The sequence below is a fragment of the Cryptococcus neoformans genome, chromosome 3 (assembly GCF_000149385.1).
Source record: "Cryptococcus neoformans var. neoformans B-3501A chromosome 3, whole genome shotgun sequence".
Lineage (NCBI taxonomy): Eukaryota > Fungi > Basidiomycota > Tremellomycetes > Tremellales > Cryptococcaceae > Cryptococcus > Cryptococcus deneoformans.
In genome coordinates, this window is record NC_009179.1 from 558,344 (window position 1) to 572,269 (window position 13,926).

Here is a 13,926-nt window from a genome sequence, read left to right on the forward strand (position 1 = left end):
TTTCGCAACAGGCCCTCAGTATAATGTCTCAACGCAAAGCAGGCAATAAATATTGCATTGTACGAATTCCATCCCGAATTGCAGAATATCACACTTTTTATTAGCAACCCTTGTTCTGAAGATGAACCATGCAAGGCAACTAAGCATCCATGGCTAGCATGGTCCATATGAGGTCAAATAGGACATAATAATGGCCATAATGGTCGCGCGTCCCCATTGAGACACATTATTGGTTCGAAAATACGTCCTCTGGGTCAACTTCTGCTGATTCCTCTATTACTCCGATATCTTCTTCTCCCTCCGCACTAGTGCATTCGACTTCTTCCTCCACTTTTTCGTTCCTTTTTGTCTCCGTCTTCGCCCTTTTTGCTTTACGACCAGGAGCGTACTTCCTGATAGGGATAACGGCTTCAAACGCAGCGGCCCAGTCGCCTAGATGAAGGTATTTGACAAGGATGTCGAAAACCTAACAGTGAGGGAATCAGCTCTGACGTTTTTGAAGGTAAGCAACAATCCTACCTGATTGACAGTCAACGCCTTTCGAGTGGGAAGCATTTCTAGAAAAGTGCCTATAGGTAGCCTGGCCGTACGAATACCTAGTTGTTCTGCTTTCCCTTGACATAAATTCTATTAAGATGATCAAAATGAGTCCACAACATGACGCAACAGATCAGACTTGCCTTATGTCTATTTCGGTCCACAATACCTCCAATGATATAAATCTCGTCTTCGGACAAGCTCAACAGCTCGTCTTCCGCATCCGCGGAGAGATATACAAGCTTGTGCTTGCCAGCCTGAAGGTCAACAGGGACCTGAGGTCCGGTTAGACGAGACAGCAGACTCTTGGTATCTATCCCTGCCTTGTCTTGCGTCTCTTTACTGACTACAGATTGAACAGACAAAATTGAAGTTGAAGGGTCCAGTTGGGACTTGAGCGTCTCTAAGCCTTGTTCCCACCAATGGCACCTGCTCCATTTGTGCCAATTGAAGTTTTCCATACGTTGCCAGAGCCTTGGCGATGCCGCAGGAGAGAATGTCGTATGAATGACAGTTCTAACCGGCTTTTCTGCAGTGCGATTGGAAGAATAAAGGTAACCCAATTGCTGAGCCATTGAGGCAATTTCCTAAAAAAACATTAGGAAGTTATTTTCCCACTTCTAGGGATACCCACTTGGTCAGTCATTAAGTCGTCGAACCCTAGATCGATAACAACACCTCCCAACCAGTCATTCGCCTGGTCCCCACTTTCTATCCTTCTCTGGGCTTCTTTTCTTTCTTTCTCTACCCTGCGCCTTCGCTCAACCAGTTCCTTATCAGCTTCACTGAGTGTCCCAGCGGCATAACCTTCCGCAAGTTGGGCGGTACGCTGTCGACGCCGTTCTCTCTCCGCCGCGCGCTTTAAAGGTTTGATTTCTTCCAGGCGGGCCTATATGATACCTGCATAAGTCCGGAACAGATGTATAACAGACCCACGGACCTGCTTAGCTGCCCTCTTCATGGCTTTTTTGCTCATTCCTTGTAACCCGTCCCCTTCTCCTCCCTGAGGAATCTTTGAGGGAGCAGAGGGCCCAGCATTCAGATAAGACTCTTCGTCAATATCCATGATTGGCTCTGATCGGCGATAAAGTTCAAAGTGTAATAGTGATAAGTCTTTGCTGCTGGCGTTGATGTTGGGTTCTCGCTCTTGCAGTGCCTCCGTCAAACCCAAATGGAATCTCATTCCAATTATAAAATTAAATTAACAGGAAAAAAAGTGATGACGTTCCCATTCAACTTCCACCAGGTTGTAATGTATTCTTCTTCTTCCTTCGCTCGGCCCTGCCCGAGGATTCAGTTGAAAGGTGGCCAGCAGCGAAAGACATGTGCCATCTGCGCCACAGTAATTTACCTAATAAACTTCATTCTTATTCTAATCGTCTTCCACACAGCGATCCATTCTTAGCAGACAATCTTCCTTCTCTATTGACATAACTTCTCAAGCTCTATCACCCCACTGGACACTTCACCTGCGACAATCCAAGTAGTACTTCTCCAGTGATTCGAGATGTCAGACGCACGATTACGCCGAGTTCAGAAGGAGATCAAAGGTCTGTTTACACATTCAAACATCTGAAAATTCTGCCGACGCTTTCCCCATACTTATGTGCATCCTTATAGACTGCGCGAAAGATAAGACCAGTGGAATTGCCATTGAGAGTGAGTAAATCCCATCAACACTGTTACTAGAGAAGGTTTGCTAAATGATGCGTTCTAGTGATTGATGACAACCCCTTCCACCTTGTGGGAGCATTTCCCGGACCTGTGAGCCTGCTTTATGATATAGTTCCATGTATATACTAATTTCTCTGCAGCCTGATACACCTTACGAAGGAGGTTACTACGAGGTCGTACGTTTTTCAAAATTCGAACGAAGTTCTTTTGGAGAAACCTCTGATAATGTGCAATTATGCAGGACATCCAGATTCCTGAAACCTATCCTTTTCAGCCAGTGAAAATGAAGTTCATAACGTAAGTCATTGTGGATCAAGACTGGATTAGCTCGTTTGTATTGCTAACAACGCTTGCTATTCAGAAAGGTGTACCGTGAGTAATGCCATTTGTGTAGTTACCGGTAGAGGGCTGAAATGATGGCCTATCAGATCCCAATGTTTCTTCCGCTAGTGGTGCCATTTGCCTCGGTACGTCCAGGTTTTACTGTAAACTTTCTCCAGCTAACGCATCATATAGACATTCTCAAAGATGCCTGGTCACCAGTGAGCTTGCGAATATAGTGCTCAAAATGATTAATAAATATTCTAACTATTATCTTTTTAGGTACTCACTCTCAAGTCAACTCTTATATCGCTTCAATCACTTCTTTGCGAGCCAATCCCCAGTGATCCGCAGGACGCGCAGGTAGCAAAGCACTACCTCACCGACCGAAATTCGTTCAATGACACAGCCAAGCACTGGGCGCAGGCTTATGCCCAAGCCCCGGCGCATAAACAACAGAATGCCAGAGGAAAAGTTGCTACGGACGCTGAGTTGGCGGGATTGGCTGAGGAACATGTTGTTTCTTTCATCGATATGGGTTTCCCAAGAGACAAGGTTGTAAGTAACGTAACTAGCAGTATTAAGTGCTGTCAAGTGTCTGACTGCCACAGATTTCTGTCCTCAGGAGGAGAAACTATCGAGGAAACAACGTGAATGCTGCTACATACAACTCTGTGAGCACCAAGGCATCATGGTACATTTTGCTTTGCTTATATCTCTCCCAGTGTTTAGAAGAGCTTTTGCAGGACTAGAAGCGTGTCTACGCGAAATTTGGGACATCTAAGCATGGGTATGTTACGAGAGGCAATGTTAGTCGGTAGATTATGTAGTGCATGGCATTTTACATGGTTTCTTCTTTCAAAACTCAGCAAATGAGATGTGTGATTCATGCTAACGATTTGCTTCGATGACCCTTAATCCTCCTGTGTCATCAACTTATCGACATTACTGCCTTTGATCATGGTTTAGAAGCTCCCCCAACAGATCTCCACGCCTCGGCAGCATCCTTGTTACCACTATTTTCCGCTGCTTCGATTGTCGCCAGCCTCCTGAGCTCCAACGTCCGTCGTTTGTTGAAGTAGTCGACCTGCATTAGTCAACCCTTGCCCGCTCAAGAATATAGATGATAGCATATTCACTTACCCAAGCTTTGGCACAGTTGCTTTCGTAACCCATTCTTTCCGTAGAACAAACTCCGCCTGGGACAACATTCCCTTTTGTATCCCTTCTGACTTCATCACCTGCTTGCAAGACCTTGTTCTTGTCCAAACACCCAAAATAGATATCTCGGGAATTCCAACAAGCCTTGCGTTCTTCCCTACTAGGGGCGGGTTTTTCAATCTCAGGTTGAGATGAGGACGAGGAGCCAAATCCGAACATCGTGAAGATAACGCTTTATAACGTGACAAAACTAGCTGTAGGAGATTACGAGGTCTGTCGATGGAAGATCGTGGACTTGGGCAGGCTCAGTTGAGGCTGATTATACAGGTCACGTTTTGGGTAATAGATTCAATGGATTACTGTAGGGTAACAAGAGTTAAATAGGTGAAATTAAAACATGTCTTCTTCTCACATCTTACGTCAAAGCCGCCCTCTCGCTCTTCCTTCTCGAAGACTCGCAAACAGCAGCGGAGGGAGAAGAGTAGAGCGGAATCAAATCTACTTATCGGCTTAGTCCGCTACCTCCACCGGCCCACGTGGCGTTACCCACAACCGCCGACGACGAGCGACGCCATCATTTGTTGCCGTCGTCGTCGGCGGTCCTCCCCCGACAGCGTCGGCCCGCTGTTAATTGATGAAGTGATCATGTACCAGAAGCCTCGTATTCACCTGTCAATTTTTACTTGGGAGAAGCTCAAAATATCTGTTTCTGTTATCTCAGAAGCTTCCAGATAGGAGTTTGAAGGCCCGATGTGAAGAAAAACTTTGCAGATGTCTCCATCCCCTCCTCCGACGACATCAACATCAAGCTCCCTTATTCTGCTACCACCTTCTCCAGCATCATCACACTCGTCCCTGACTTTTGAAGAGATCTCCTTCAATTACAATAACCTACTGGAAGATGAGAATTCCCAGCAATGTGATACTACTCTTGAATCAGGTGATCTAGTGACGACGCATGGAAGACAGGCCAATGATACGAAGAACGGTGAAGAGAGTAAACGACAAGAAGTGAGAAGGCCTGGCAATATAAGGAGAACCGCGATAAAGATTTTGGAAGGAAGCGACGAGAGAGTCGAAGCCCCATTTGCTCGGGAGGTAGCAATAAAAGGCTGGAAAATTGTCGGTGGTGAGAGTTGGACAGACGTTGCCAAACTAGGGGCTTATGTAGGTGGGTACAAATTTCCTGCAGGGCCATCGCGAATGTCGAGTGCTGAAGCCATCACGGCGGACAGTATACGATATTGACATCAAACTAAAAGATGTAAGTCTGGACGGCATGCTTTGAGAGTAGGGGATTCTAGGCCAACTACTAAATCTCGCTCGTTGTTCTTCAGGGCGGGAAGCTTAATATTCTAAGACGGTACACAGACTTCGTTAGGTTGAGGAAAGCTCTTCGGATAAAATACCATGTAAGCTGGGTTCAGTCGCAAGGAACGGCGGGATGCAGCCTCTTGATGCTAATGAAATATTCCAGCATCTGTGGCAAGCTATCCCTCCTTTACCAGGGAAAATGCATATAGGTGAGTTTGCTCGTTCCTAGTACGAGAGGTTGCTCTCTGATGCATGTTCTTCGTTATGTTGCGCAAAATCAGCCAAATTTTCCCCAAAATTTTTAGAAGAGCGGCAATCTCGTCTTCAGCGCTTCTTAAGAGGAGTCATTCTGCACCCAGAGATGGGTCAAGGGGGATCAGGATCTATTGTGGGAACATGGGTCTTGGGCGATAGGCAACCGTGAGCTGAAAGGTAGAGATGGCAGAAAGCCAGCAGCGGCTGTATGAGAGAAAGCACTATCTCACTTCAATACGGATTTAATGTGATGGTCTTGTCATGTAATCTTAGCTTCTATAGTTTCTACAGGAGATATCCTGAAATATGCAGCGACTCTTTATTGTTACCGAGACTACTGTTACCGAGACTACTCCTACCGAGAGTACTATTGTTGTTTCTGCCGATGTAATAAGTGATCATACAAAATCAAAGAAGCCTGTTTAGAGAAGGAGTTCTTGAAGATTTTGGATGAGCAATTCCTTGAAAATCTCAACCCAAGAACACTACCACAGCTTGCCGCCACCGAAAATCAAGAGAAGGATTACATAGAATCGGACAAGCACCGATCAATGAACGCATGCAGCCGGAGGTGGTGACGAGCGAATGTTCCTTGGCGATACGTAAACATAATAGTCGGAACGGCAGCGGGCCGGGATGCCGAAAGTAGCCGGCTGTGACGTCCAGTAAATACCAATCATTAAAAAGGAGGTCTTCATATGGTGCTCTTTTCTCGACCAGAAAAAGAAAAAAATCGCTGTTTCCAGTTTCTTCTATCCTCTTCTTCACCAGAAAATTTCCATCCCATTGTCAGCATCTTCAGCAAATATCAAACATCTCAACTAAATTCACAATGGCTATCACTCACGCTACCGGTGAGTCGCGAATCTTGATTATATAGAGACATTGCGGTCTAGCGGCGAACGAGACCTTGCGATTTAAGGACCCGTGAGGCCGCGATAAGATCCCTGCAAGTGAATCTCCGCAAGTGGAACATCTAAGGCGAAAGGTCTGGAGTGAGGGTGAGAGTGGGGTGTGATGATGTGATTGGAGGGCAAATGCTAATGAAGCTATGTTATATTTTCGCAGGCTACGCTATCTCTTCCCCTGACAACTACCTCGTACGTGCCCTTCGCTTGATGCGATCAGATAACAAAATCTGACGACGATTAACAGAACTTTGAGCTTAAAAAGTACGAGCTTGAGCCTCTTGAGGACGACCGTATTACTGTCGCTGTAGAGTGCTGTGGTGTCTGCGGATCTGTACGTAGTTTCTCTCCAGAATTTTTCAGCCATTCTAATTATTGCTATCAAATTTTAGGACCACCACACTATCTCTGGTGGCTGGGGTCCTTTCCAGACCAAGTTTGTCGTCACTGGCCACGAAGTCGTTGGCAAGGTCGTCGAGGTTGGCTCTAAGGTTTCTGAGTTCAAGGTTGGCGACAGAGTCGGTGTTGGTGCCCAAGTTGGCTCATGTGGAAAGTGCAAGTCCTGCAAGGGCCCTAACGGTGTGTACTATTTGTTGCTTTATGATAAATGTTGCATAGTTAAATTTTTACCCACAGAGAACTACTGTGTCCAGCCCGTTCACGGCTACAACACCCACTGTACGTTATCCAGCGAATACCTACCATGTTTGGAAGCTGACATTTTTATAAGGGTACGATGGTTCTGAGCACCAAGGTGGCTACTCTACCCACGTCCGGGCCCAGGAGCGATTCGTTTTCAGCATTCCCGAGTCCCTCAAGTCTACTGATGCTGCTTCCATGTCAGTCAAATTTTACATCTTCTATCTTAACTCGAGCTGAATTTGGTCGTCAGGTTGTGCGCTGGTATCACCACCTTCGCTCCCCTTGTAAGGAACGGTGCTGGTCCCGGCAAGAAGGTTGGTGTGGTTGGTCTCGGTGGCCTGTAAGTATTACAGAAGCAAAATGATGTAAGATTGAACTAAAACTTCATTCGTAGCGGTCACTACGCCGTTCTCTTCGGTACTGCTCTTGGCGCTGAGGTCACCGTTTTCTCTCGTTCCGACGCCAAGAAGGAGGATGCTATGAAGATGGGTGCCAAGAACTTCATCGCTACGGGCGAGGAGGGTTTCCAAAAGGGCCATGAGCTCGAGTTTGACCTCATCATCGTCACTGCTTCCTCCAACAAGCTCCCCGTCAACGAGCTCCTCTCTTGTCTTGATGTTGACAAGAAGCTTGTCTTCGTCGGTATGCCTGACGAAGGCTTGACCAACATCACTTCTCAAGCTCTTTCTGGCAATGGTGCCTCTCTTGCCTCTAGCCACTTGGGTAACAGGCAGGAGGTGCAGCGAATGTTGAAGCTTGCGGCTGAGAAGAATGTTAAGCCTTGGGTTGAGATCTTGCAGATGAAAGACGCGGCCAAGGCTATCAAGGCCGTTGAGAACAGCACTGTCAGGTACAGGTCTATTCTTATCCAGGACATCGACGCCTAAGCCGATACATTCATGTAAGCCTTTTTAGGTTGCTTGTGGTCCCTATGAGCATAGAAGTTGTAGCTGTCGAATATGATGCATTGAATTGAGGGATACAACTAATGATTGATTTGAAAATATTCCAATATTACCTGGCCGAAATCTAAGTTATGCGTATGTACACTATGCTACAGTAATGTAAGGGGTCCTGCAGTCCCCCGGTTTGGTGCCGTCTTCACTGAATTACTACTCAGCTACGGGCTCTAGTTTGACCTTTCTGTCATGATATTCGTGCAGATATAGCGATTGCTCGCCGCTGACGTTGGTTTTTCTATCGGCACTCTCGTGGAAAGGTTTCTCGTCTTCTTCGAATATCGTCCCTTCAGGATGAACTTGCTTGAAGGGGGATGTCGGGAGGTACATGTCCAAGTGACCTAAAACGACTCGATGGATATCTGGTTTTGGGAGAGGAGCCTCTTCCAGTCGATCTCGCTAAATTGTTGGATAAGTATTGGACCACGCCTTTACAGTGGACCGACTTACAAACGCAAAATACACCCCCTTTGTGGTGATTCCAAATATCTCTTTGAAGAGGTCGTTCGTACGAGAAACCCCTCTTTCTTCTAGAAGCAGTAGAGTTTGCTTGCGGATTGACTACAAAGCAATCGATATTAGCTTTTCTCGCTTGATTGGGAGAATAGAGGACCATACAGCTTTGTTATCCAAAATTTGTTGAGGTACTCTGGCTCTCTTAGCTTGTCCAACACCTGCAAGTTCCTCAGAGTTGTCCTCACCCCCCACGACCTTATCGCCGGCGATGGAAGATCGCCCACCGGCCGAAGGTATCCTGCTCATCGAAGCCGCCCTCAACCCGAATATATCCTGCTCTTCCCCAAGAACTGCTTCTGGAGCCACCATAGACATTTGTGATGGAGATGCTGCACGGTAGGAACTCTCATTAGGAACCATACTCCTTTCTCTTCGTTCTCCATCCTCCTTGGATTGATCAGCAACATCAAATGGCAATGTCTTCTCAGGGACACCAATAATCTTCCCAGTCCTTCGTTTTCGTTGTTCGTCGTTCCCATTTTGTATTGCTCGCTTTTCGCCCCGTCGCCCCGGCGTTCGTCCAGAAACGGGTGCAGGTCCAGGCCTGGGAGGTGGTTCAATTCCGGAAGCCGAGCGGGGTGGAGCATAAATGGAAGTAGAAGATGAGCGAGACAGCGTCCGGGCGAATGGGTGGAAGGGCTTCTTATTGTCAGGGGGCAAGAATAAGGGAGCTGTTGAATGAGGTTAGCAATGAAGGGTCTTGTAGAACATTGACTGGCCTCACCTCGAGGCAATGGTTCGCCTGGCCTGATCCTTTTTTCGCTAGCTGGTGGTCGCGGTAGTCTCTTCCTTCCCACAAGTAGACGTAAAGCGCCTTGTCTTGTTGCATCCTTGTCTGAAGAACTGGTGCTTTGATTCTGCAACTGACCGTAGATTAAAATTGTTGATTTGGACGTTGCATCTGAGCGCTGTGAGCTGGATCAAGTCATGAAAGTCAACCATTACTTACCAACCTCCTCATCACCTAAACCAATGACAACGGCACATAGCGTCCTTCCACTACTCGACAGCTTCCCTTCCCTGCACAAAAGCCCCGTGAAGTACGCCGCCAATAGATATGCTTCAGGAGCAATGGCGACTTGGACCCCACCCGTACCATCCTCTTCACCTTCACCTTCCAACAGTTCCTCCTCTGGCAAGGGCACTAATCCGCGGACCTGAAGGAACTTCCTGCCTCTCATGGATTCGAGTGAAAGACAGATATCGACCGTTCCTCCTGGTAAAGAATGGAATGGTGAAGAAGGTGCAGGAGAGAAGGAAGGAGGTGGTGTAGGGAAAGAGAATGGGTTAGAATGGATCGCTGTTGGGGTTGGCGCTGAAAAGGATAAGAGCGCGAAAAAAGTGATTCCTATATGACTGTCAGTTCAGAATTCACACCTCCCGAATTCCGTCGTACCTTCCAACCTCCAACCTTCATTGCCAAGTTCTAAACCTCCCCGCCAAAGCAATCTCCAGCTTGATTTTGGGCCCCCGTTCGACGACATTACCTTTCTATCCGCGGGCGTCGCCATGACGCCATCTCCGAGGCTCGTACCGACATCGTTAACGGTTGTGGCCAATGTTGGTCGTTTGCGATTGGGGCTTGGTAGGATTGTGCTCTTCGAAAAAGAAACACCTTGAGAAACATCGTTTGGCTGCCTCGCGAATGGGTTCCTTGAAGGAGAAGAGCCGGGATCGAGGGTTGCCATGATGTGCTTTGAGCCATGGGTTTTGGAGGACAAGACAGACACGTCAAAAGGTGGGATGGAAATCGAAGCTGCTGTCGTGCAGCCCTAGCAGTGCCGTCCCAACGCACGATGGATCGATTATAAATTGATGGTAAAAGGGAAAAGCAGAGAAATATACAAGTATATCTATACTCCCAAGCGTACGGTGCATACGATAAACAATAATACTGCTGCTGCTGCCTCGTCGTTCGTCGCGTCGTGCGCGTGCGTAGTATTATTATTTATACGCAGAAATCTCAGAACGCGTGACGTGTATTTTTGGTCATCTCTTACGCTCCTATACAGCATCTCCTTTCGCTCCGATAATATCCAACACTTTACAGTCTTTAATAGCGATATCTCAGGAAGGCAGCCATAATGGTGAGTGCTCGCCCAGACATGTCAAGTAACATACTCACAAGACAGTAGCTTCCACTCTCACTTCTTACAGCCGCTCAAGGCAAGCCAATGGTGAGTTCTTTGGTCTAATGGACTTGCGCACTCTACGAATGCTTTCAATCAGCCAAAGACAACGCTCTGACACAAATCATATCTGCAGCTGGTGGAACTGAAGAATGGAGTTACCTTCAACGGTCACCTAGTGGAATGCGACACTTTCATGAACGTTACTCTTCGAGAGGTTTACCAAACTTCAGCGGACGGCGAGCGATTCTGGAAAATGAAGGAGATGTTTATCAAGGGTAACATTGTGAGTCTATCTGTGTAACTTGAGTAAAGTGGATATATCCATTTATACTAAGGGCAAACAAATGGCCACGGCAACGAACAGCAGCTAATAACATAGTGCTATAGATCAAGTATTTCCGTATAGCAGACAACATTCTGGAACAAGCGGCTGAGGAACAAGACAAGGCCCGAGCAGCGAACAGAGCGCGAGGCGGAGCTAGAGGTGGGTTGAAATGGTTGCAAGGCAAGGCGGAGGAGTCTAGGGCGCTAACGGGTCTATTTTAGGTGGACGGGGCGGACCAGGAGGTGCTCGAGGTGGTAAGCTAATACTTATACTTTCTCTGCAATTATCAGATCAAACTGACATTCTATCCTTCTAGGTCGAGGTGGACCACCTGGGCGAGGCGGACCCCCCGGTCGAGGAGGTGGACCGGCACGTGGCGGATTCAATCAAAGGGGTAGAGGAGGACCACCTAGGGGCGGACCGCCTCGACCATAAGCGGGCTATCGGGAAGGGTGATGGAAGCAAGGAAGAGGGAGTATGGTTGAGAGAAGACATTGGAGTGAGGAGATTGGAGTATTACACATCTGCGTTCAACAGGCCGTCAAGAGTTATGCAGACGGCCAATATGATTTTTGCAGTCTTCTTTGCTAATGGGGGATACACACAAAGAGCAGTATGCCACCTTTACCAATTCGAAGGTCGGCTATCTGTTAGCTGGGCCCCTTTGCACCTCTCAGAGCCGACTTTTTTACTCCATCACCATGGGAGATACGAGAAATACCTAAGAGAAAGCTCTATCGGAGGTACTCCAGTCTCCATATCGACCCATCGGGCTATCCGATTTCAGCCTCCCGGGATGGCTAAAGTTCGTCATTAGAATTGTCGACCTATCTATAAGAACCTCAACATCGGTATCTACTTGTACAGGCAAATCGCTTGATTCGAAAATGTCAAAGGGTAGACTCTAACACTCAATCTAACCTTTACTGCCATTCAATGTGGAGTGACCTTACGACGAAAACTGGTGAAGCGACCACATCCACAGCGGGAATAAAACATCAAACGATTTCAGGCGCCAAGGCTCCAATACCAACTAATATTATCTGAAACGCCGCGTTCTCCAGTGAGCAAGAAGGGAAGGAAGGATTGTGGATTGCGAATAATCAGCTCCGGCCGCTTCGCACTTCAGTGAAATAGGTGGAAATTCGGCAGGTAAGTCATTGTCCAATACTCATTATCCCGAATGGAATGCTAGTTCTGTACTCTTGATAAACAGGAGGCCTCACGAACATTCAGCAATACACTTGCAACTGATAATGATAATAGACCGTTTTCCATTTGTGATACATGGATAATGAACAGCAGGGAGTTAACCGCCCATGCCACATGCCGAAGTTATCCTTCTGCCATGTGATATCCTTACCATAAACCACGGACCATATTACGCTTTGCGAGGAACAAAACACCCTGATCATATTGACTGTGTGGCTGTCTTATGCCTCATTCCCACAACTGTTTTATATAGCGTGAATTTAACCCTTAAAGTAGTCCCAGTTCCTATTATACCCAACTGCGAAGACAAAGACAAGAAACAAGAAGGCAGCAGATAAAGCGGGAGGAATTGGATTTTTAATGAGAGTGAAATATGCCTGTGAAGAATGGCGACGACCACAGGTTGTTGGAGATGTCGTGGAGCATGAAGCAAGGCAAGGCCCAGGACCAAAGAAGAGAGGAAGTACTTATTAGAATCAGGACGATTTACGACGTTTAGCAGCGCAGCTTTATCGGAGCCATCTTTAATGAGACAGCATGTATGCGAGACATTTTAAGACATCATGCATGAATCAGCCTGAAAGAGAAAGAGAGAGAGATGCAGAACGTTGGCCTTTTTTCGTTTCTCATCTCTCATTTCATCATTGGCCATCGTTGACATGATCTATCAGCACTATAAAAAAATTAGACAGACAGCCTAGCATTAATCAATGATTCAACTTCCAGAAGTCATATGTCACATGCCGCGGTAATCGCAGGATACAGATGGACAACGGAAGAAGAGATCAGAGACAAGGGAAAGGGAAGAATCTCAAACGAGAAGTGGGATGTGGAATGTGGGGCGGGCGGGCCGCGAAGAAGATAAAAAGGTTTTGTCCTGTATCGGATTTTTCCGACGCCTTATAAAACCCCGAAATTTTTATTTTGATGTTGTCTTTTGTTCTCTTTTGATTTTCCCTCTTCCCCTCCGCCCTCGTCTCTTTCTCCGTCGTCCATCGGTTTTTCCCCCAGCCACAATAATTGCAGATAGTAGCCTTATGGTCTTCGGCCATATGTGACTGGCATCATCCCTCCACGATGCTCCATATATAACCAGTACCCCGCGTTCCTTCTTCGTTACGAACAATATATGTTCTTCTAGTGCCTCGTGCCTTTCTTTTAGCGCCCACCCTTTTGAGATATATGATAACCTGATGATTGTTGGTGACAACTGATTGACTGAAAGGTATATCAAACTACTCAATCAAAGACTGATTTATTAGTAGCCTACTACTACCTACTGGCATGATATGCAAACAAGATGATGCCAGTCTTCTGTATGTTAGTAAAGTGAAAGGAGGGTGAGCGACGAATGTTCTTTATGTTCTACGTCGTTCCTGCTACGCTTATCGAGCGCCAGGATACAATGCGGGCGTAAGGCCTATGATCTATTTTATTACTTTGGGCCCATTAATTATTTATCGCAACAGTCCTTGGACCGGTGCCCGGTGCATGCTTATTACCCTCAATCGCCGCTTTCCAACGGATTGCCGGAGAGCCGGGTGTTCCTATCTCCTATCATTATTAGCAGCTAATTCACTCCGCTTTTTTCGCGTTGACCCTGACCTGTGGGTGAGAGATGTGAATCCACATCTTATTGAGCTGCGCCTCTGCGGGCATTTAAGGAGGCAAGCTTGTTCCAGCAAAAAAGGACAATTAACACAGACAAACTCACTGTAATTGCACACAAAGACTTCTTCGTGACTACACCACTAATAATCTTGCATTGCCACACATCATCAGCACACCAGGACACGGTCTGTCTAGAAGAATCACAGTGAAACACCATTTCTAGCTCAACAGAATCATTGCAAAGGTGTAAAAGCCGGGCTGGAGGACTGACTATATTATATTATCGCCTGTGCCAATAGCAGTTGGCCCCCCTTTACCATTGACGTATTACATTTCAGTCACTCCAAGCAACAACACGA

At 46.8% G+C, this 13,926-nt stretch overlaps 6 protein-coding genes across 6 annotated transcripts; 3 read left to right on the top strand and 3 right to left on the bottom strand.

Annotated features, from left to right (window-relative positions):
- Positions 1-226: 226 nt before the first annotated feature.
- Positions 227-1,720, bottom strand: CNBC2000 (hypothetical protein; the record flags this gene model as incomplete). The annotated part of the gene is made up of 5 exons (XM_771616.1): positions 227-466; positions 520-627; positions 681-1,124; positions 1,172-1,426; positions 1,478-1,720. 5 exons carry the CDS (start codon positions 1,718-1,720, stop codon positions 227-229), a joined length of 1,290 nt encoding a protein of 429 aa, XP_776709.1.
- Positions 1,721-2,044: 324 nt separating this feature from the next.
- Positions 2,045-3,284, top strand: CNBC2010 (hypothetical protein; the record flags this gene model as incomplete). Its single annotated transcript, XM_771617.1, has 11 exons — positions 2,045-2,087; positions 2,158-2,196; positions 2,255-2,301; positions 2,352-2,387; positions 2,453-2,508; positions 2,573-2,583; positions 2,640-2,678; positions 2,728-2,753; positions 2,815-3,090; positions 3,144-3,206; positions 3,258-3,284. 11 exons carry the CDS (start codon positions 2,045-2,047, stop codon positions 3,282-3,284), a joined length of 663 nt encoding a protein of 220 aa, XP_776710.1.
- Positions 3,285-3,490: 206 nt separating this feature from the next.
- On the bottom strand, positions 3,491-3,912 carry CNBC2020 (hypothetical protein; the record flags this gene model as incomplete). Its single annotated transcript, XM_771618.1, has 2 exons — positions 3,491-3,619; positions 3,676-3,912. 2 exons carry the CDS (start codon positions 3,910-3,912, stop codon positions 3,491-3,493), a joined length of 366 nt encoding a protein of 121 aa, XP_776711.1.
- Positions 3,913-6,094: 2,182 nt separating this feature from the next.
- CNBC2030 (hypothetical protein) lies at positions 6,095-7,699 on the top strand (the record flags this gene model as incomplete). Its single annotated transcript, XM_771619.1, has 8 exons — positions 6,095-6,116; positions 6,331-6,362; positions 6,418-6,504; positions 6,563-6,749; positions 6,807-6,848; positions 6,901-7,009; positions 7,063-7,152; positions 7,207-7,699. 8 exons carry the CDS (start codon positions 6,095-6,097, stop codon positions 7,697-7,699), a joined length of 1,062 nt encoding a protein of 353 aa, XP_776712.1.
- A 225-nt stretch (positions 7,700-7,924) lies between these two features.
- Positions 7,925-9,975, bottom strand: CNBC2040 (hypothetical protein; the record flags this gene model as incomplete). Its single annotated transcript, XM_771620.1, has 6 exons — positions 7,925-8,170; positions 8,222-8,332; positions 8,390-8,958; positions 9,012-9,195; positions 9,241-9,635; positions 9,684-9,975. 6 exons carry the CDS (start codon positions 9,973-9,975, stop codon positions 7,925-7,927), a joined length of 1,797 nt encoding a protein of 598 aa, XP_776713.1.
- A 396-nt stretch (positions 9,976-10,371) lies between these two features.
- CNBC2050 (hypothetical protein) lies at positions 10,372-11,179 on the top strand (the record flags this gene model as incomplete). The annotated part of the gene is made up of 6 exons (XM_771621.1): positions 10,372-10,374; positions 10,423-10,464; positions 10,553-10,702; positions 10,807-10,903; positions 10,966-10,998; positions 11,061-11,179. 6 exons carry the CDS (start codon positions 10,372-10,374, stop codon positions 11,177-11,179), a joined length of 444 nt encoding a protein of 147 aa, XP_776714.1.
- Between the last annotated feature and the right edge of the window lie 2,747 nt (positions 11,180-13,926).